This window comes from Bos indicus, chromosome 9, assembly GCF_029378745.1.
Source record: "Bos indicus isolate NIAB-ARS_2022 breed Sahiwal x Tharparkar chromosome 9, NIAB-ARS_B.indTharparkar_mat_pri_1.0, whole genome shotgun sequence".
Lineage (NCBI taxonomy): Eukaryota > Metazoa > Chordata > Mammalia > Artiodactyla > Bovidae > Bos > Bos indicus.
The window spans coordinates 42,582,235-42,604,109 of NC_091768.1; the positions used below are offsets into that span (position 1 = coordinate 42,582,235).

General features: G+C 46.3%; 1 protein-coding gene across 8 annotated transcripts in view; it reads left to right on the plus strand.

The window, feature by feature from the left end:
• Positions 1 to 21,875, plus strand: part of SCML4 (Scm polycomb group protein like 4) — a 111,743-nt gene that overhangs the window by 63,765 nt on the left and 26,103 nt on the right. For 7 of the 8 annotated variants that reach the window (XM_070796003.1, XM_070796001.1, XM_070795998.1 and 4 more), the window contains one exon: positions 4,556 to 4,750. The exons of the other annotated variant lie outside the window; for it this stretch is intronic. In XM_070796003.1, coding sequence (XP_070652104.1) covers positions 4,556 to 4,750 — 195 coding nt within the window. The remainder of the gene's footprint in view (positions 1 to 4,555; positions 4,751 to 21,875) is intronic. 8 annotated transcript variants of the gene reach the window in all.

Below are 21,875 nucleotides of genomic sequence, written 5' to 3' on the forward strand. Positions count from 1 at the left end.
CCTGTGTGCCAAAGGGGCCTGAGGAGAAGAGGCTCCCGGACCTGGGTAAGAAGACTAGACATCTGAATCCTCTCCCTTGACTTGTCCCTTTCTCTCATCTCCACTTCCAGCTCATCAATAAATCCTATTGTTCTAACTTCCAAATACATTCAGAATCAAGCCACTTTTCATGACCCACAGTAATCACTCTGGTTCTTTCCAAATCTAAGCCAGATCATGCCCCTCCTCTGCTCCAAATCCTCAACAGCTCTCATGTCACTCCCAGAAAAAGCTCACATCCTTACAAGGGCTCCCAGGCCCCATGTGACCTGGCTCTGGTCACTTCTCTCTCTTGTTTTTTTTTTTTTTTTTTGGTCACTTCTCTTAAGTCCTCCATTTGACTCTGGTCACAATGGCTTCCTTCGTATGTCCTCCAACCACGCTCCTCCTGCCTCAGGACGTTTGCACCTGCTGTTCTCTCTTTCTGGAATGTTCTTTCTCCAAGTGTCCATGTGACTTGCTCCTAGACTTCCTTCAGATTTATAGTCAAATGCCACCTTCTCAAAAATCCCTTTCCTGACTACCCTGTCTGACATATCAACCTTTGTCACTATTTATTCTCCCTTCCTCCATTTCATTCCTTTTTCATAGCACTTGTCACTGTGCAGGGAAGTGGGGAAAGTTCATGGTCTCAACCTATCTCACAGGATATGTTTTTGTTTGTATTTAACAAGAGCTCAATCCCACGTCGCAGCACACTCCTCCAGTTTGCACCCTGACTGAACAGCATCCAGAGGGAGGGGGAGGTGTCACCACAAGGTGGAGGAGGACTTTAGAGCTCCGCCCCCTCAGCTGCTCCCCTGACCGAGACTGCCTGTCTTCTCCACGTGTACAGTGGTTGTCACCACTTGCCCTTAAGGCCTTGGAGCTCCACACCTTTGCAAGATGCTTTGAATCCGAGAGGACAGCCTGGTGTCTTCTCTGGCCCAGCATCATGGACACAGCCTCCATATACCCAGGCAAAAGGGAGCCAACTTTCCATTCACAGGGCAGTACAGGTGACCCTGCTGGCTGGCTAAGAGAGGATTTGAGAGAGGGGCCTCTAATGTGGCTGTGTCCTGCAAAACCAAAACATAAGTGTTTTCCTGGACTCCAGGTCAATAACCAGGGTTTGCAGGTGGGGAGATATTGCAGCACAGCTTCACCAGCTCATCCTGACTCAGCCCTCCTTCTGGAGCTCCCTCTGAGAAAGAAGCTGGATCTGTCTAGCTGGTAACTGATTAAAACAGAACTTGGCGAGGTCTGGGTGCATGTGTCTGACCCAGGGTGACTTCTAAGAGACTCCAGTAGATGCGGGCAGAAGAGAGGAGGAAGAAGAACTGCACCGAGAGGGGCCCAAGAGGAGAGTCCCACTGTCAGACCTCTGAGGGCTCCTTGGTTGTTCTTTCCTGATCTGAGAGCCAGGTTCTCGAACCTGGACTACTCTATGAGGTTGAAAGCCTTGTCCTTTTCCTGGCTAAACAGCAGAGCTCAAGACACAGACCAGTGCTCAGAGAAAGCTCTTCCTGCACTCTGTGCCCCTCCCTCTTGAGTGAATCCCACCCAGGTTCTTTGTGGCCCTGCCCTTGGCTGGGAGAGCAGACCCCTAACTCTCTGGTCTGCTGCTCAGCCTTTCTGTGGCCTCAGGGGCCTTGGCACTGGTGAGGAGGTTCTGCAGAGCCTGACACCAATATCCGAGCAGGCAAAGCCCTGCCAAGTTTCCCTTGGCTGAGGGATTCCCAGGAAGGCCAGAGTGGAGTGCCTGGTCTTGGAGAATGCAGTGGCACTGAGGAGCCTCCTCCTTGAGGTTGTGAAGCGGCACAGTGGTCTTCCACTTTTCTGGTGGTGATGTGGGAGCCCAGCAAGATGATGATTGCTCCAAGGTGGTTTAGGGAGGGGCCTAAGGAGAAAGACCCAGTCTCCCCCACTCTCCACCTAGAACCTGAGCCTTCAGACACTGCTTTTTAAACATCCTCGTGGGCACAACGTGTAGAAAATGGTGACACTAGTGTGGGCATCGTGGACCTGAAGAACTCAAACCTCCATGCTTGGGCCTCGGGCCACCCCAGAGGCTGAGGGCCCATGTCCCAGTACCATGGCCCATTCCCGGCACACCTGTTGGGATGCTCTGCCTTAACCATGTTCTCCCAGAGGGGTAGCTATTGAGATCTCACATATTACATGTCTGCTTCCAGGAGGTGGGATTTTCCCACTGTGTGAGCTTCCAGGAATCTCTGGGAATGTGGAAACCCTGATCTAAGGCACAGGCCTGATGCCCCAGACCCACCTGCTGTGTGGTCAGTCTCCATCTCAACTAGTCTTTTAAGGTATGGGAGGTGAGCAGCAGTGCCTGCCCCTCCCCACTTCCCCCCCTCCCCCCACCCAAGAGGGAATCTCCAGCATGTCCCAGAGGTCAAGATCCTCCTTACTGAGCCCCTTGGCAGCTCTTTGCTGACCCTCCCAATCAGAGTCATTATTATGGAGTATTAAAGTGACAGGCAAACGCCCCTTAGAGGCCACAGGAGCTGGAAAAACACTTCAGGCCTTCTCAGTTTCCTCGTCTACATTATGGGATCATAACCTTCTTTCCACTGTCTTCACAGGACAGTCAGACAGCATAAATGAGGTGATAGACGTGAAAGCTCTTGTTAAATTATTAAAAGTTACACAAAAGAAATGATTCTTTTTATTTCTAATTTGAATGGGTAGGTGTGTGTGAGAGTTTATTTTTCAGTTCTGAAATCAAAGTTAGCTCTGGTCGCCTTGTCCCAGTCCTTGCAGTGCGCTAGCCTTTGGGAGCTAGAGTATAAAAGTCCAGGCTGCGTTCCACATGTGTGCACTGAGGGCAGAGCCTGGAGGAGGAGGGGAGCAGAATGTCCTGCTGGGGATCTTCTTATGTGTTCCCCACACTGGAGCTGGTGTGTGAGCTTCACATGGCAACAGAGTTCCGTGAGGAGGATTACACAAAGAAACAAGTTCTCAGCTGGAGGAACTGGATGTTTCTTCAAAATTCTGGTAGCCCTAGAGAAATTGAGTGTGATCTAGCATCACTACGGAGAGAACACCGAGAACACCTTTGGAGTTCTTTTATAAAGACTCCTCCCCAGAAGGCTGAAAGAACCCTGAACACTGGGTTAGAATTGGACACCTCAGTATGAACTCAGTTTTATTTGAATATACATATATATCTAGATCTGGGCTTCCCCAGTGGCATGACGAATCTGCTTGCAGTGCAGGAGATGTGCAGGAGATGTGGGTTCAATCCCTGGGTCTGGAAGATACCCTGGATGAAGGCATGGCAACGCACTACAGTATTCTTGCTGGGAAAATCTGGTGGACAGAGGAGCCTGGCAGGCTACAGTCCATAGGGTTGCAAAGAGTCAGACACTACTGAAGGGACTGAACACACACACCCGTGCACACACACGCACACACACACAGTCACATCTAGATACAGACATTTATCAAGACCCACCTTTGATCCAAGTCTGTTTATCTAGAGTTGCTTAAAAAATGACGGTGTGTCAGAGGGATGCAGGAGTAAATCTGCAAGCTCCCAAAAGATAAAAACTGGAATAATTTAGCAATAAAATAAATAACATAGTGTTGGACAGCCCACAGTACAAAATAAATATATTGAGTCTACACTGTTATTAATGAATAAACAAATAAATAAGTGGAGGAGAAGGGACAAGTCTTCCTTATGGAAGAATTTCAGATTATATAGAGACTGTTCCCTCTTCAGGAGGTAGAGCCTAATCCCTCCATTGCCCTTGAATGTGGATAGGACCGTGTGACTTATTTCCCAGGAACAGAATATGAAGAATACAGTGAAGAAACATAGCAAACACTTTCTTGGCCAGGAGATGAAGGTTAACATCCCAGAGATGTCATGTGTCTATCTGATGCAAGGGGAAAGGCGCTTTGCCTCTGCAGTCTTCCTCCTCAAAAACTCATGTGAAAGTGGGTGTTAGTTGCTCACGTGTGTCGAACTCTTTATGACCCCCTGGAGTGTAGTCCACCAGCTTCCTCTGTCCATGGAATTCTCCAGGCAAGAATACTGGAGTGGGTTGCTATTCTCTTCTCTAGGGGATCTTCCTAATCCAGGGATCAAACCACAGACTCCTGCATTGCAGATGGATTCTTTACTGTCTGAGCCATCAGGGAAGCTCCCCAAAAACCATAACCCCAGTCGAATCATGAGAAAAATGTCAAACAAACCAAATTGAGAAACATTTTACAAAATACATGATCAGTACTCCTCAAGACTGTCAAGACCATGAAAAACAAGAAAAGACTGAGAAACAGTCACAAACCCGAGGATACCAAGTTTACGCAACAGGTACAGCCAATATGATCTCCTGAATGAGATCCTGGAACTGAAATAGGGTGTTAGTGAAAAAACAGGTGAAATCCAAATAAAACTTAGTTAAAAGCACAGCAGAACTGACCACACCAAGACCTGTTCCCCAGGGCTGATGGGCTTGTGGCTTTCTCCAGAGTCCTGCTCTGAGTAGCTGTGTCTGTGCTCTTCCAGTCTCCGCCTCCTTTGATGGGAAGCAGCACTTGCGAAGCCTGCCTGTGGTGAATAGCGTCGGGTACGTCCTCCGCTTCCTCACCAAGCTGTGCCGAAGTCTCCTATGTGACGACCTCTTTAGCCACCAGCCCTTCCCCAGGGGCACCAGCGCCTCCGACAACGCCCCCGAGAGCCAGGAAGGCAGGATGGAGTCAGGTAGGCTTTTGTGGTCTGTCCTCGGGGCCTGCAGGTGGTTCCAGGTGTCCCTGCCCTCCCAGGGCAGAGGAGGCTGCCACTGAGGGGGCTCCTGGGAGCTCTAGGAGCTAGAGGTTCCCTCCTTCTGCTAGAGGTTCATGAGCTGCCCCTCTGGGCATCTGAGGCACAGTGAGAACCGGCCAGGACCAAGGACACCCCGACGGTCCCCACCCAGGCTGCAGTGGAAGAGATGGCTCCAGCTACTGAGAGCTGACATTGTAACTTTTAGGCCTATGTTATTAGAATGTAGACACTGAGACGGCATCACTTGTAATGAGTGATCTTTTTTCCTCTCTTCTAATAAAGACTCTTGAGCATTTATTCATCATTGTCGAATAATTGAAAGACTACTAACCTAAGTAACAAAGAAATCCTGAAGAAACAAGGGCTAACGAAGTGATTACGTTGGTCCTGTCTGGGGGCCTCAGGTTCCTACCCAGGTCAATAAAACAGTAATACAGTGTATTACAGTAAAACTGTAATACAGTGTCTATCATGGCAGGAATTTGACCTGGCTGTAAATCATATATGTCCTCCAGTGAGACTTAGTGTTTCTCCCTCATCACAGGACAGAAGGTATCCCAGGAGCTAAATGCCTTTTGTACCACTAGCCCCAGAATAGCTCAGTGTAGGGAAGTGGTCGGTGGGAAGGGCAAGACCACCTGGACAAACTTGCCACACCATTGTCTGCCCAATAGGCTAGGTGCCAGCGGGAGCTGCTCATCCCCCACGTAGTGGCCCTGAGTTATGGATTTGAAGGCAATGGCACCCCTCTCCAGTACTCTTGCCTGGAAAATCCCATGGACAGAGGAGCCTGGTAGGCTGCAGTCCATGGGGTCGCTGAGGGTTGGACACGACTGAGCGACTTCCCTTTCACTTTTCCTTTCATACCTTGGAGAAGGAAATGGCAACCCACTCTAGTGTTCTTGCCTGGAGAATCCCAGGGATGGGGGAGCCTGGTGGGCTACCGTCTATGGGGTCGCACAGAATCGGACATGACTGAAGCTACTTAGCAGCAGCAGAACATGAGTCCAGATTCTAGGTTTCAGGTTTCAAGGATGAGGAGACATGTCGCCTTTTTTCTTTCTCTGGAAGCAGTGTTGTTGATACATAAAGAACACATAGATGGTGAAACTGAAATCTAGCCATTATGTCATTCTGCAAACATTTGCTGACCCCTTTCCTATTCCAAGTACCTTGTGAGACCCTGTCTTGGAATAAGGCAAATATGTGAGCTTAGGAAGTTTTTGAGGTATTGAGTGACCAGTGTGAATAATGAAAAAACCAATACATTTGCAGTTATGTGCTCACAGACAGGTTTAGAGAGTTCAGCAGAAGGATACTTATAATCAGAGTGGCTATATTTTAAGCCTAGGAGGACATCAGGGAAGATTCTTAGCATAGATTTTTCTCATATAATGTCAAGAATCTTGTCTACAATTTTACTTTAAACTCTCTGAGACCTGGGAAACAGGAAGAAATCTGGCCTTTACAAAGAAAGGTATCTAATTAAATATAGCCTGTGTGAGCAGATGCTCTATACTTCTGTGTTTTCTTGATGCCTCTATATGTCTGAACTTGAGAAAGTCTTCTCATGTCTCTGGGCCTCAGTTTCCTGTGTGAAATAAGGGGTTGAGTTGCTCATGTATAACCTTCTGGTTCTGACAGTCTATGAATCTGGCCTCTCCTATAAACCTTGGTTGACTCAGAAACATATTGTAAAGCTAATGTATCTTCCAGTGAATCTTGCAATGAGAACAGCAGATGACTGATTTCATTTGACAAACTCTTAAGTCATCGTTACATTGAATAAGCAATGACCTAGGGGACATAATCATAAAGTCATAGAACTCATGTCTCCCATTCTCCTTGAAATAAATGTCGCCTGTGAGACCACTTATTCCCTGTCCATGGATGAAATTTAGGGCAGATCTCCTGCCTTTCCTGGCTCCTTTCAGAAAACAAAACATTCTTTAGTGAATAGTTAACATCCAGGTCAGTGTGATCATCAAACTTTAATTTTCACTCAAAGATGTAACTACTTCCCATTCCCAGCACAGCCCTGCTTTGGGCCAGTTGCCTGCAGCAGCAAAGGAAGATATGGTTGGCTTCTCTTCACCTCCTGCCTAGTCCTGTGTTTTTGCCCCTTCTGTGTGGAACTAACGGTGATTCCAAATCCTTCCTGATCAGAGTGAGGGAAGGAGGAGAGAAAAGAGGTAGGAGAGTTTTTGCTTGACTAATCCCACTGTGAGCTGGCATGAGGCTCCCTGGTTCTGGCGGGTGTTTCAAGCTGATTCTTCATCCTGTGGGCTCTTGTTGTTATTGTTCAGTTGCTAAGTTGTGTCCAACTCTTTGCGACCCTATGAACTGCAGCACTCCAGGCTTCCCTGTCCTTCACTGTCTCCCTGAGTTTGCTCAAACTCACATCCATTGAGTCAGTGATGCCATCCAACCATCTCATCCTGCATTGTTCCCTTCTGCTCTTCCCCTCTATCTGTCCCAGCATCAGAGTCTTTTCCAGCGAGTCAGCTGTTCACATCAGGTGCCCCAAGTGTTGGAGTTTCAGCTTCAGCATAAGTCCTTCCAATGAATATTCAGGGTTGATTTCCTTTAGGACTGACTGGTTTGATCTCCTTACTGTCCAAGGGACTTTGGAGAGTCTTCTCCGGCACCACAGTTTGAAAGCATCAATTCTTTGGTGCTCAGCCTTCTTTACGGTTCAACTCTCACATCCATACATGACTCCTGGAAAAACCACAGCTTTAACTATGGACCTTTGTCGACAAAGTGATGTCTCTGCTTTTTAATATACTGTCTAGATTTGTCATAGCTCTTCTTCCAAGGAGGAAGCATCTTCTAATTTTGTGGCTGCTGTCACTATCCGCATTAATTTTGGAGCCCAAGAAAATGAAATCTGACACTGTTTCCATGAGTCCTTTGGAGAGTCCCCATGTCTCATCTGCACGTTCATTGTCAAAGACGAAGGCAACTCTTCTCTGGCTGATCATTTACAGTTCTTCCCACAGCCTCAAGGCATCTGCAGGTAAATCTCTGGCTTCTCTTTCCTGAGGCCCCTTGTGCCTCCAGATAGTCCCATAGAAAGGATCTAAGCTGATCTCACTTCAGATCTGGTCTCTTAGAAACACTCACACATCCTTTGCGCAAACAGACTCAGGGCCTGCGGGCTGATTTCTGTACCACCTCTCCTTTGTTCTTCCATCAGACTTTTTTCTCATGGAAATGAAACAATAATACTTTCTGTCTCTTGAGCTCCAGGGTCGGAGATCAAGCTACTCACAGGGCCACACTGAAGCCCATGGGAATGTGGGACAGTTTTTTCTCCACAATTCATCTTCTATTCAACCTGCTTTTCAGCCTCTGCAGTTGGGTGCGCCGCTGCACGTGGGTGGTCATCTACAGCTGTAAAGCTGGCTTCCCACCACCCCATCTCTTTTTGCAAGATTTCCACACTTGACTCTTGTATGGGGAGCCTACTGTCGTGCAGCTTCAGCCAAAACTAAAACTAAAATAATTTCATGTTAACATCCTGTCCCAGGAACCCCCCTCCAGCTTTCCTTAAGTGATCATTGAAGAAACCCTTGCCTTGGTTTCCACCATATTCTCTCCCCTTCCAAACTCACCATGCTGAGTGAAGTTCCTGTCTTTTTCCTGGAAGTAGCCACCTTGTTTCTTCCCTTGACTGGGGCAGGTATTTCTACCTAAAGCTGATTTCCTTCCTAGGTGTTGTGGCTTTAGAAGCAATTACTTCAGTTGTCGTCAAGAACCTTTCCCCAGCCAAGGGATGCTTTGAAAAAATGAATTGCTCCAAATCAACCAACTTTGTGGAAATTGCTCCTTATGCCCTAGGTGTTACAGGACCAAGTGCTGTGTGTTTCATGTGTCTAGGGGCCTCGGGGAGGGTGGAAGAAGCAGCAATGGCATGGTAGGCTCTGAGCAGCCCCCTGGCACATGTCTCTCCTACCTGTCTCCATGGGGCCTAGGATGATACCATTAAAGAGTTTGCCTTTAGAATAAGACATTGCCTCTGTAGGACTGCCTTGTCAAAGTTCCTTTGTGTGCATGCTAAGTCGCTTCAGTCATGTCCGACCCTTTGCGACCCTATGAACTGTAGCCCAACAGGCTCCTCCGTCCATGGGATTCTTAAGGCAAGAATACTGAAATGGGTTTCTGTGCCCTTCTCCAGGGGACCCTCCTGGCCCAGGGATCAAACCTCTGTCTCTTATGTTTCCTGCACTGGCAGGTGAGTTCTTTACCACTAGTGCCACCTGGGAAGCCCCAAAGTTCCCTTAAAGGATAACATATCATGTTATTATTACCTTGGATGAGGAACTAGTTTATTACCCACTTTCCCACCATTGTGGCAAGAAAGGCAGGTGCATTTATGAGGGAAGGGCTGGAGGTCTTTGTTGACTTAAGGCTTCATATCCATGTTATTCCTAAACAAGATCATACAGTCTTGAACTCATTTGAACCAGATCCTGCTCTGCCCCAAGGTTGTTCATTCAAAGCTGGAGTGTTCCAGGCTTGGTGCCACACAGTTAGAGGGTTTGTCAGCATTCATTAGGGCGTTTCCAGAAGACAGTAAATCAGACAGTTAAGAAAATACAAAGCCAGGACACACAAGGAACTGTCACAGAAACTAAGATGTTTGTGGTTTTGTTTTGTTTTTTTTTTTAAAAGGATGATTTGGGAAAGAAATGATTTTCTGTTCTAGGATGTGACACCAGGTCACATGGATTTGTCCTCTATGGTCCTGAAGATATACTTAATTAACCTTCAAGTCTTGTCACTCAAGTTCTGGTCAGGAGCATCACCATCAGCCGAGAAAGGAAAAGCTCAACAGCCCTCCCTCACTCCTTCGCAACAGATCCTAGGTGTTTAAAGACACATTAAAGTTTGAGAAGTGTGGGTGTAAGGAGTACTCTCCCAGGTAAAGGACTTGGAAGCTGAATAACACAGTGGAACTCTCAGAAGATGGCTCCCTCGGGAGTCAGGTGGCATTGACATTGTAAAGATCTTTGAAAAGTCAAAACTGGTTAGAAGTAGATGGAGCTGCTTGGATGGTGTGATCTCCTCATGACTGGTGACAAAAGCAGATGTCCACTTGTCAGGGCCGTCAGGCTGAACTCAGGCATCCAGAGGATGTAAGAGCAAGATGTCCTCTCTGGTCCCTTCCAAGCTGAGAGTCACAGCTGGGAGTGGCAGAGAAGAGCCGCAGATAGTAAGAGGTGAGGGCCCCCAGGAGCCCTGTGGTGGGATCCTCCAGGAGGGAAGATGAGGATACCAAGGTAGAAGGGCTCACAGTGGAGCAGAGAGCGTGCTTCTTCCACATCTCTTCCTCAGACCTTTCAAATATAAACTCTCTCACCAAATGATCTTTCTCTTATGTTCAGGGAAAACAAGCTTCAGACCCATTCAGCTGCCTGAATTCAGTCTGGACCGTGGAGTTCTTGGCTTGAGATTGGGAAGATCAGTCATTTTCCTCTATGTCTATTAACCGCCAAATGTTCATGTTATCGGGTGGAGAGCAGCTCTCTGGGTGCCTTTAGGAAAGTGGAAGCAAAATCATGGATTTGATAACATTTGGTTCTGGATTTGCATTTGATAACAATTTTACTTTACCTTTGAATGGTGGCTTCCCTGGTGGCTCAGAGGGTAAAGCGTCTGCCTGCAATGCGGGAGACCTGGGTTCAATCCCCGGGTTGGGAAGATCCCCTGGAGAAGGAAATGGCAACTGACTCTAGTAATCTTGCCTGGAAAATGCCATGGATGGAGGAGCCTGGTAGGCTACAGTCAATGGGATAACAGAAAGTTGTACGTGACTGAGAAACTTCACTTTGAATGTTGGGGGGAAAAGGTCTCAGTTATAAGTAAGCTTTAGCCAGTGCTTCTCCACTTTGTGCCCTGGAACCACCCGGGCATCTTGATGAAATATGGACTCTGGCTCAGGATGGCTGGAGTGGGCTGAGAGCCTGTGTTTCTGACAGGCTCCCAGGGGATGTCCTTTGCCGTTGCTGCTTAGGAACACAAGGAATGAGAAGGTGTGTGCTGACTGAGTCCTGCTCACAGAGGGAAATTTATGTCAGGTTTTCAGTAAAATACACTTATCTACTCTAGGATGCTGCCGCCCTGTAGGAGCACTGACGCTGAGGATGAGCTGGATGAGATGTCCATGGGTGTGAGGGGCAGAGTGGTCAGGCAAAGTGGCACAGGTGAAAATGCAGGTGAGAAAAAGGAGGTTTGCAGTGCTGGGGAAGAAGGTAAAAGACAGAAAAGAATGATGACTGGCACATTTCTCAGTGTGGCAGCACGGAAAAGCACTGTGACCTCCGACCAGCACTGGCAGGAGGGTCTTTGTTGCCTTCCGAGCTTCCCAGAATCCCTAGAAGACCCTAGGGATCCATTCTCTCAGACCCTTGTCTGCACAGCATTCATGGCTCTTAATTCTGCCTTATACTGCTAGAATCCAGGTCCAGACCTCATCTCCCTAGGTAGACTTGACGGTGGGAACTTGAGGACAGCCTGAAACACAGGTCCGCAGTAAATATTTTACTGACTCCAATTCGGTGTGACACAACAGAACAAACTGTGCTCACCAAGCATTGGGGAGATCTTCTTTGGAAACCACAAATGTGATAGCTGAAGTCTTTTGCGAGATCTAATTTAGTGATTGGTTTCCTGCCTTCTAAAGGTTTGACTTGATGGGAACAAATTGTTTACTTTTTGTTGAGTAGCTTTTTTGATACACAAATGGTGAGAGTGGGAGATGAGAAAGGCCATTGATTCTTGACGCTTGATGTTTTTGTCCTTGGCTGGTGGTCTTGGAGACAGGCACCAGAAAACTCTTGGAGTAACAGACATGCACAGTACCTTCTGCATACCCAGCATCTAGAAATCAAATCTGCTTCTTTGTTGAACTACAAATTTGTCTAATGTAATAGCTCTACAAAAGAATGACTATCCAGAGAATATCTCTTTCCAAAAGGTTGTTTATTTCTAAAAGGCAATAGAGTGTACCAAGTGGCATGAGTTCCATTATATAGAAACATCCATATGGCCAGACAGCAAATGTGTTCTGAGTTCCCTCTACTTGTGATGCCTGCAGAGCTGAGGCCACTTGTTCAAAGCCAACCAGAAAGGCAGCAGCGAAGTGGAAACTGAGCCCAGGTCTCCTCCCTGGCCCTTTGCTTTTCCTCCCAAGCCTATTGATAAGGCCCCATTACCCAGCACTCACTGAGTGGGGTATATGTCTTGTTTCCTGGCTCAGAAGTGTGACCACACAAAATGGATGTTCACAAGTGGCTTGTGGTACCCTTGTGTCACTTCTTCTAGCAAAGATGTAAAAGAACAAAACAAACACCAATGCCCACTTAGCAAAATCCAGGCAGAAACTGAACTCTAGGTAGATCAGTTATCCTTTCTCCTTCTGGGTTAATATCTTGGCCACAAGGAGTGTCTCATCCTTATCCTCGTGCCCTAGTTGCGTCATTGCTGGATGACATCCACAGGACAGGCAGAACCTATCATCCTAGACACCAGGAGAACTTCCTCATCCCTACAAAATCCAACAAAGTGGCCTACTCCACCAATGCTAGGCATGGTTTTCATGCTCACTCAGTCATGTCCAACTCTTTGTGACCCCATGGACTGTAGCCCACCAGGCTCCTCTGTCCATGGAATTTCCCAGGCAAGAATACTGGAGTGGGTTGCCATTTCCTACTACAGAGGATCCCAACCCAGGGATCAAACCAGTGTCTTTTGCATCTCCTGCATTGGCAGGTAGATTCTTTACCACTGAGCCATCTGGGAAGCCCCAGGCATGGTTTAACCCAGTATTTTAAATAATATATGAAATGATTGGGTTAAAAAAAGAGCAATGAAGGAAGGCATGTGCAGGCCAATGATCAGAATATTGCAGAGCTATGTTCATCCTGGTATAGCCATGGGCTATGTGAACAAAATGAGTGGTTTGATTTTCGAGCCATGTATTGAAATTGGGGTCATTTGGAAGGAGAAAAGAGTATTAGTGCCAAGCTCAGTTTTTAAGAATCTTTGAGAGAGTCTTGATGGACACATGAAAAGGAAAATGTCCAGGACTTCTTTGGCAGGCCTATGCTTAAGACTCTACTTTCAATGCAAGAGGCATAGATTCAATCTCTGGTCAAGGAAGTTCCATATGCCACAGGAAAAAAAAAAATAGAATGTCCACAAGTTCTGCAGTAAATACAAAGGCCTTCCTATATTTTTAGACAGATATGTCCAGGAGAAGCCCAGCCAGAGCTCTTACAGCATGGGAGAGGGACCGATTGCCAGTGTAGAATTCCTGATCTTAATTCTGCTTGTATGCCTATATGAGTTCATTTAGGAAAAGCTATTTATTCTATTTTCAATGATATCATTCATGAAAGTATACTGTCTGTACTTTTTAAAACACTGAACTAAAAGGGAAAAAAGGAACCTCTAAGTAAAACACTGGGTTTTGTAGAATCTTAAATAGATTTTTACCATGTTCTGCAATTTATTGAATTCTTTTGCATTGTAAGGCTTAGGTTCTCTTTCAAATCCTACAGATATTGAGGAAGCACAAAGATTCAATAATTATTGGTTAAATGAATGAATGAATGCTCCAATTAAATTGTTGGAACCTCCCAAGGTATTTTACTCATTTATTTGGCTGCACCAGGTCTTCATTGCAACACACGGGATCTTCGAGCTTTGTTGAGGCATGCAGTCTCTTTTAGTTTTGGCATGTGGGATCTTTAGTTGCAGTGGGCAAACTCTTAGTTACGCCATGTAGCATCTACTTCCCTGACCAGGGATGGAACCCCAGCCCCCTGTATTGGTAGCACAGAGTCTTAATCACTGGACCACCAAGGAAGTCACTCAAGGTACTTTCAATATGAGATAAATAACCCAGTATTGAATCACGTTGACCAATTTGGTAATATTTTAATGTTAAAATGAAACAAAAAGAAACAAAGATAATGCTCCTCTTTCAAGGTCACAAATAAAGTCATGTTGTGGATTAAAGACACCAAGACTTGAGGAGCAGAATGATGATGGTTGTAAATCCCTAGTAGGCTTTCTCCTGTTTGGGAGAGCTCCTTCTAAGAGGGAGTAAGAAGGAGAAACGAGGCTGTCAAAAAAGAGGTGGTGTACACTCTTTCTTCCCACAAGGCTGGCCTCAGGAATTCTCTAAAAGATACCTCTACCCCAACGCCATGCCTCTCTTCAAATAATGAAATCTACTGGAAATCTTTTCCTTTGTTTCATGAAGCTAACTGTCCTTCAGGTGACACCCTACCCATTAGTCCCCCATGAGCCACTCTAGTACTGGAGTTCATGCTGGGGACATCTGGGTCAGCTGCAGAAGGCCTTCTGTGTCTCTGGCAGGCCTGTCCAAAGAGGCTCCTGCCTGTGATGGAAGAGTATATGAGATGTGGCCATCCCCAAATCTCCAGGGCCCACAGGAGCTGTAACCAGAGACTATCTTTTGGGCTGCTCCTCTGGACCTGTACCCTGAGCCTCTGTGGCAGGTTCTAAGGTAATAGCTGCAGGTTATCCACACCAGTATCTACTGACCATGTATCAGAACTAGGAATAAGATGATAAACCTTGTCAAGAGGAATTGAAGCAACTTTGGAAACCAGTAGGCATCTAAGATAAATTCCACAGACTTTCTCCTATTAGTGGGTCATTTCTGGGTCTCAGACATAAGTAGCAAACCCTTTGACAGTTGGGAAAAAAAAAAAAAAAAAAGAATCCCATAAACTTCCTGACAGAGAATTAAATATTCTAATAGCATATACATCTTAACTGCTATTGAGTTAATAATTGTAACTTCCAACCTAGATATGCAGAGTCAAGAGGAATGTATTATTCCTTTCCCACCTGTAATATTTATATATTGCTGTGTGACAAATTACCCTAAAATTTAATTTAACATGTATCATCTTACAGTTTCTGTGATCGGGAATTCAGGTGCAGCTTGACTGTGTTCTCCAGCTGTGGGTCTCTCACAAGGTGGCAAGCACCTCAGAGCTTAGCTAAGGAAGGACCCAGTCCCTAGCTCATTCATGTGGTTGTGGGCAGGATTCTGCTTCCCATGAGCCATTGATTCCTTGCCATGTAGGCCCGTCCACAGAGATGCTCACAACATGGCAGCCTACTTCACCCACTCGAGAAATATTGGAATGCCTTCCTAAAAGTCAGGATGTCCATTTGGAACCAGAATTTATATGGTGTCCTCTATTCCAGGGACTCCAGCATTTTCCTGAGTAAGGGTCACTCTAAGTTTCCCCAGTTTCCTATGAAAGACCCAAAAGTTGTTGAAGAAACAGAGCTTGACGGCAGAAAGCTCCCCACTCTCGCCCTCCCCCTCCTTCTGGAAATTCCCAGAAGCCTCTGGGTAAAGGCTTTGGCAAAGCTGCAAAGAAAAGACTACAGAGAGGGAACCTGTTCTCCTCTGGAGACTGAAAGGGCATTCACTGTTCTAAAGTGGCCAACGTTGGGCCAAATTGCCTTTGGGCAAAATTTCTGCGAGGGAAGATCTTAAATCATAAAGAACAAAGTCTCAGGCAAACCATCAACATTAGAAAGGACTAAAGAAGTTCAGGTGTCAGGCATTAAAATTACGGTTGGTTTCTGTACATCTCATTAGGGAGGATAAGTATAAATGTGCTTGAATGGATCCAAGGGGAGTCGTAAGGTTGATTCTGAGGGCTGAGCGATCTGAACTTAGAGACAAGCTTGAAGGGAAGATCTATACTGGCCAGAGACCAAGTTAATGGAAAATTTAATTGAGGCGAATGAAAGGCTAAGCCTCATAGGTGGTGTGGCCCAGTGCCCTTTGAACCAGGAAGGCTGGGACAAGAGGCTGCAGAGGGCCCTGAGGGAAAACACGATGAGCTTATCTGAGCAAGAACAAGGGGCGGGACCAAGCAGGAGAAGGAAACCTGCAGACCTCCGCGAGAACCTCAGCGAAAGGCGGCAGGAAGGCAGAGAGGAAATCTGGGGGTTTCTGACACCAGGCAGTCCCTCAGAGGTCCCCCCTAGGTCCCACAGCACCGAGCACGGGCTGGGCACCTGCGGTGCTGGAGAGGAACGTGTGTGAGGCACCTGGTGGAGCAGCCACTCAAGGTAGGAACCCAGGTGTCGGGCTCTGAGCCGGGGAGGGCAGCTCTACTGGGACCTGCGATTGTTTCCTGGCCCTCCTCCCTAGCTCTTTCTGTTTCTCTTTTTGCAGGTCTCTTTCCCTGCTTTTCAGAGTGTACTGGCTGTGCTTCTTAGGTGGTAGCACCTGATTAAGCAGAGGGGAATAGTTACCCCACAGATAATCAAGAGGTGGTGTAATCAGGTTGACTGTATTACTTTCTCTTCTAATCTGGGGTTCAGGGCTAGAGATCCGTGGTGCTGCCATCTCGTTATGCAGCAGAGCCAAGGCATTCACACACGGAGCCCTCTGGACACTGATCCCGTGGTCTGACCTTCCTGCCAGCCTGGGCAGAGTTGTGTGGCCGGCTGGGCTGGTCAGACCTGCTGGCAATCAATCTGCCAGGAATAGAGATGACTGAGGAAAGGGTTCACTCTGTGCAGCTGTTCCTTCAGCTGGAAAGTTGTGACTGATGTGGGGAAATAAGATGGGGAATGGAGGGTGAGTATGTCTGTATGTGTGTGTGTGTGTGTGTGAGAGAGAGAGAGAGAGACATAGAGAAGGGGTGGGGAGAGAGAGAACTATTTAGTGCTGGGAAGAACAGGGTCTGAGATGGGTGTAGGGTTATTATTGCATGTAGAGATCCTATTTGAGAATAATTTTGCAGATCGTGGTGTTGCCACTTTTCAAGGCTTTGTTTTAGAGAATCCAAGTTAAGTGCCATAAAAATTCTTTAAATAAATTAAATAGTCCAAGCTCACTTAACTGTGAGCATTTGGGTCTTGTGTCCTACATGAAAATAGGTCAACACCCCCCAAAAGAACTCCCTGGCCACTCCTGCTGCTCTCGGACTTTCCTGGCTCTTGGCTTTCTCCCTCCTGTACCTCTGCCTCTTCTTGCTTCTCCTCAGAGGTTCTCCACATTCCAAGCACTCAGTTGACCCGGAAATGCAGCAGGCTGGGCCGTGCTGGGTGTTTTGGAAGCTGAGGATGCAGGGGCATTCCCCCAACAACCCTGCCCCAGCCTCTGCAGGGGCACAGGCAGAGGGAGGAGTCCACACTCCTCAGACCCTAGAGCTGTGTTCCCTGAACGAGGAGGCTTACACCTGGTGCAGATTCAGGAGCAAAGGGGTATCCTTTGAGGCTGAGCAGGTTTGAACTCTTCTGGAGTATTCTTTGGGCTTCCCAGGTGACTCAGTGGTAAAGAATCTGCCTGCTAATGCAGGAGACCTGGATTTAATCCCTAGGTCGGGAAGATCCCTGGAGGAGGAAATGACAACCCACTCCAGTATTCTTGCCTGGAGAATTCCATGGACAGGGTAGCCTGGCGGGCTACAGTCTCAGTTCAGTTCAGTTGCTCAGTCACATCCGACTCTGTGACCCCATGGACTGCAGCATGCCAGGCTTCCCTGTCCATCACCAACTCCCAGAGCTTGATCAAACTCATGTCCATCGAGTTGGTGATGCTATCCAGCCATCTCATCCTCTGTCATTCCCTTCTCCTCCTGCCTTCAATCTTCCTCAGCATCAGGGTCTTTTCCAATGAGTTAGTTCTTCACATCAGGTGGCCAAAGTTATTGGAGCTTCAGCTTCAGCAATCAGTCCATCCAATGAATATTCAGGACTGATTTCTTTTAGGATTGACTGGTTGGATCTCTTTGCAGTCCAAGGGACTCTTAAGTCTTCTCCAACACCACAATTCAAAAGCATCAATTCTTCGGCACTCAGCTCTCTTTATAGTCCAACTCTCACATCCATGCATGACTACTGGAAAAACCATAGCTTTGACTAGACAGACCTTTGTTGGCAAAGTAATGTCTCTGCTTTGTAATATGCTATCTAGGTTGGTCATAGCTTTTCTTCCAAGGAGCAAGCGTCTTTTAACTTCATGGCTGCAGTCACCATCTGCAGTGATTTTGGAGCCCAAACAAATAAAGTCTGTCACTGTTTCCACTGTTTCCCCATCTATTTCCCATGAAGTGATGGGACCAGATGCCACAATCTTAGCTTTCTGAATGTTGAGTGTTAAGCCAACTTTTTCACTCTCTTTTTTCACTTTCATCAAGAGGTTCTTTAGTTCTTCTTCACTTTCTGCCACAAGTGTGGTGTCATCTGCATATCCGAGGTTATTGATATTTCTCCCGGCAATCTTGATTCCAGCTTGTGCTTCATCCAGCCTGGCATTTCGCATGATGTACTCTGCATAGAAGTTAAATAAGCAGGGTGACAATATACAGCCTTGAAGTACTCCTTTCCTGATTTGGAACCAGTCTGTTGTTCCATGTCCAGTTCTAACTGTTGCTTCTTGTCCTGCATACAGTTTTATCAGGAGGCAGGTCAGGTGGTCTGGTATTCCCATCTCCTTAAGAATTTTCCACAGTTTGTTGTGATCCACACAGTCAAAGACTTTGGCGTAGTCAATAAAGCAGAAGTCTTTCTCATCTTCATTACCTCCACCATAGTTTGGTCTCAGGGCTACAGTCTGTGGGGTCGCGAAGAGTCGGACACAACTGAGCAACTGAGCACACACAGAGCACGCAGTGTATTCTTTGGCCTAATAGGCAGACTTTATATGTAGCAGCTGGGGGAAACCATAGTCCACAGACTAGCCACGGTGAAAAAGGCACACCAAGCCTCTTTTGAAAGTTTCCAAGACACCAAATCCTGAAAATGTGGCAGGCTTCTGTGAGAGCCATTTGTGCCTGTGCCTTTCTATTTAAGCACACTCTTGTGATTGTACAAAAGCAGATCAGTCCTTTTCCGGGAGGAAAGACTTCATGATTTACAAGTGGCATCCTTAGTGTCTTGGATAGAGGCAGGGTTTATAGAAGAGAAGTACACAGAGTGCCTCCTGTTCACCCTACTGTGCTGGTGTCCACAGCGATGAAACAGCTTTAACTAGAGGCTGGGTTGTTGCCTCCTGTTTAATGAGAGCTGCCAGGTGACAAGACAACTCATTTCAGATGAGAAGGAATTTTCTCTTTCATCTCATCTGGGGGAAAAGGACCAGGAATGTGTTAATCTGTCAGCCCTCTGGTTTGCCATGAGTCTGCGTGTGGGAGCCGGATCTTCATAAGGCACTCTCGCCAGACAATCCCAGGTCTGCTGGCCCCATCTGGTGTTCACTCCCCAGTCATCCACAAAACCGCTTGAAAAATATAGTTCTGTCTCCAAGGATAGGTTTGGTCCTTCTTCTTCTTCAAATAGTCATTTTGTAACAAACAATTCATGAGCCACACTTCATTAAGTTCTTAAACTACTAGAAGTTATGCTTACCTGTAATTCATCTTCCCTGTATGTTGGATGGCTTAATGGTTTTAAGAGTATAAACTGTATGTATCCAGCAGTCATTTTTTTAACTGAAGCAATAGGAACTGGGGTTAGATATAAGGAAGAAGTTTTAGGCAGTGAGGTTTGTGGCATAATGACCTAACTGTGAGGAGACTGTAAAATCTCTTTGGGGAAGCTTTTAAATAAGAGGCTCAGCTATTTACTTTATTTTCCATTCCAAACACCACCCCTGCCTGAAGAGAGAATTTGGAGTGAGCTCCAGGTGTTTCTCCGTTAATTTACCACCTTCGTAATTTTTGCTTTGTTTGAGGAAACCTATAGAAGTATTTACTCAAGATATTCCTTTAAATGGATTCATTTCTTTTAACCTTAGCCTTTAGTCCTCTCAAGCAGTGATATCTTATCAGTGGAAGCATAGTTTGATGGGTTAATTATATTTTATTGCTGTGCACTAAAATACATGGCCATAAAAAGATAACGTTCACCAGTTTTTGTGTCTTCCAAAAAGAAACACGTTTAAGTCCTAACTGCAGATACTTGTGAAAGGGACTTTCTTTGGAAATAGGGTCTTGGCAGTAATCAAGCTGTGATAAGGTCACACTGGACTATGGGTGCCAATCTAATGACTGGTGTTCTTATAAGAAATGTGGACACAGATTCAGACACACAGGGAGAATGCCATGTGGCAACAGAGGCAGCGGTTGGAGTGCTGTGTCTGCAGCCAGGGAACACCATGGGTCGTTGGCTATCACCAGAAGCAGATAGAGGCAAAAAAGGATCTTCTTCTGGAGACTTCGGAGAGCATGACCCTGCCAACACCTTGATTTCAGACGTGTAGCCTCCAGAACTAGGAGAGAATAGATTTCTGTTGTTTGAAGTCACCAGATTTGTGGTAATTTCTGCAGCCTTAGGAAATGAATACACCTAAGTACCACCAAGAATCAGCCCCTGGTGGGCCAGTGGGACACATTTTAACACTTGAGGAAATGTTGGGCAGGGTGCTCAGTGAGGGTCCTTTTCAGTCCTGTGGTTGAAAGACGGCCTTCACTGGGTCAGTTATTTTTACCCTTGGGTGTGATGTAAGTGTCAGCACCCCTATTTGTAAAGGTGAGGAAAAGGCTGTCTTAGTTGGGTTGGAGCAGGTGCATCTCTTCAATTCTGAACGGCACCCTGGTGAGTGTCACCTGAGCGTGCTGCTCTCTCCTGGGCTTCCCGGGAGCTGCAGGCTGTGCGGGACCATGTCTGCGGCTTATTGATCCATCTTCACGACTGTCCACCTGACCGCCTTTGGAGTCACTGGCACAGCCTTTGCCAGGTAGAGGGCTATTGTTTGACGCTCTCTCAAGTCAGTTTTACTTTACGATGAATTCATCTGGATCACAGCCCAGAAGCTGACTTTTATTACCTTTGATCTCACCCATGGTTGTCAGCAGTTTTTAAACCAATACAGTCCACATTCCCTTGTTCCACATCTCCACACGTTGTCATAGGAGAACAAAATTCCATCTGCATCTGTATTTTTCAGCCATACTGCAGATTGGTGAATTATCTACATTCACTACTGTAGACTGTCAGACTTCCATAGGCATATTTAATTTGGATTTGAAATATTTAATGAACAGAATAAATGTTTTAGAGTTTTTCATTGTTTGTCATGCATCTACATGAAGCATTCATATTTAGTTCTTAATAATATGAATTTTAATGCATCCTCTCTGTAATATCAGCCTTAGTGCCCAAATGCCTACTTAATAAATATGTATTGAGCACCTTCTGTATGCCAAGCATCAGGCCAGACCCTATGAGTAGCTTCCTCACATACATCAAAGCACCTGCCACTGGGGACGCAGAAAGGATTAGTATCCCAGACTAGGAATACTTTTTGATAAAGGGAATGGAGTGGCAGCCTTGCTGCTGACTGGCTAGGAATGTGCTGGCCATATTATGATTCTCAAAAATGTTTGTCTTCCTCTTCAGCACTCCACTCAAGAAGCAGCCTAGTATGTAGCTTCATAGCCAGCTCCTTCCCGCTGATGTCTTCTGACCAGGAGGGATAATGAAATGGAGGCCATCCAGGCAGAGGTGTGGGGTTCCAGGTTCTTGCAGACCTCTTGCAGCACTGCGTTAGCCACAAAAGACGAGCACAGGGCACGCAGGCCTCCCCTCTGCTTCTCACGTCCCTGTCCTAGTAGCCAAAGCAGTGTCAGACTGGACTGCATAGCACTCTCAGGAATCTGTTCACAGCCAAACACTGGGGCCTCTGCGATGTTTTTAAAAACAGCTTTATTGAGATATAATTCATGTATCATACAATTCACCCATTTAAATTCAACAGCTTTAGTAGAATCACAGATTTGTGCAGCTCTCACCTCAGTCAGTTGTAGAACGTTTTCCACACCTCAAACACAGCACACCCCTTAGCTAGGACCCCCAGCCCCCACAATCCCCAGGTCCTAAGCAACCACTAATCTACTTTTTTGTTTCTATAGATTTGCCCATCCTGGACATTTCATACAAATGAAATCATTTAATATGTGATATTCTGTGGCCTGGTTTCTTTACTTAGCATAATAGTTCAAGCTTCATTCACACTGTAGCATGGATCAATACTTCATTACTTTTA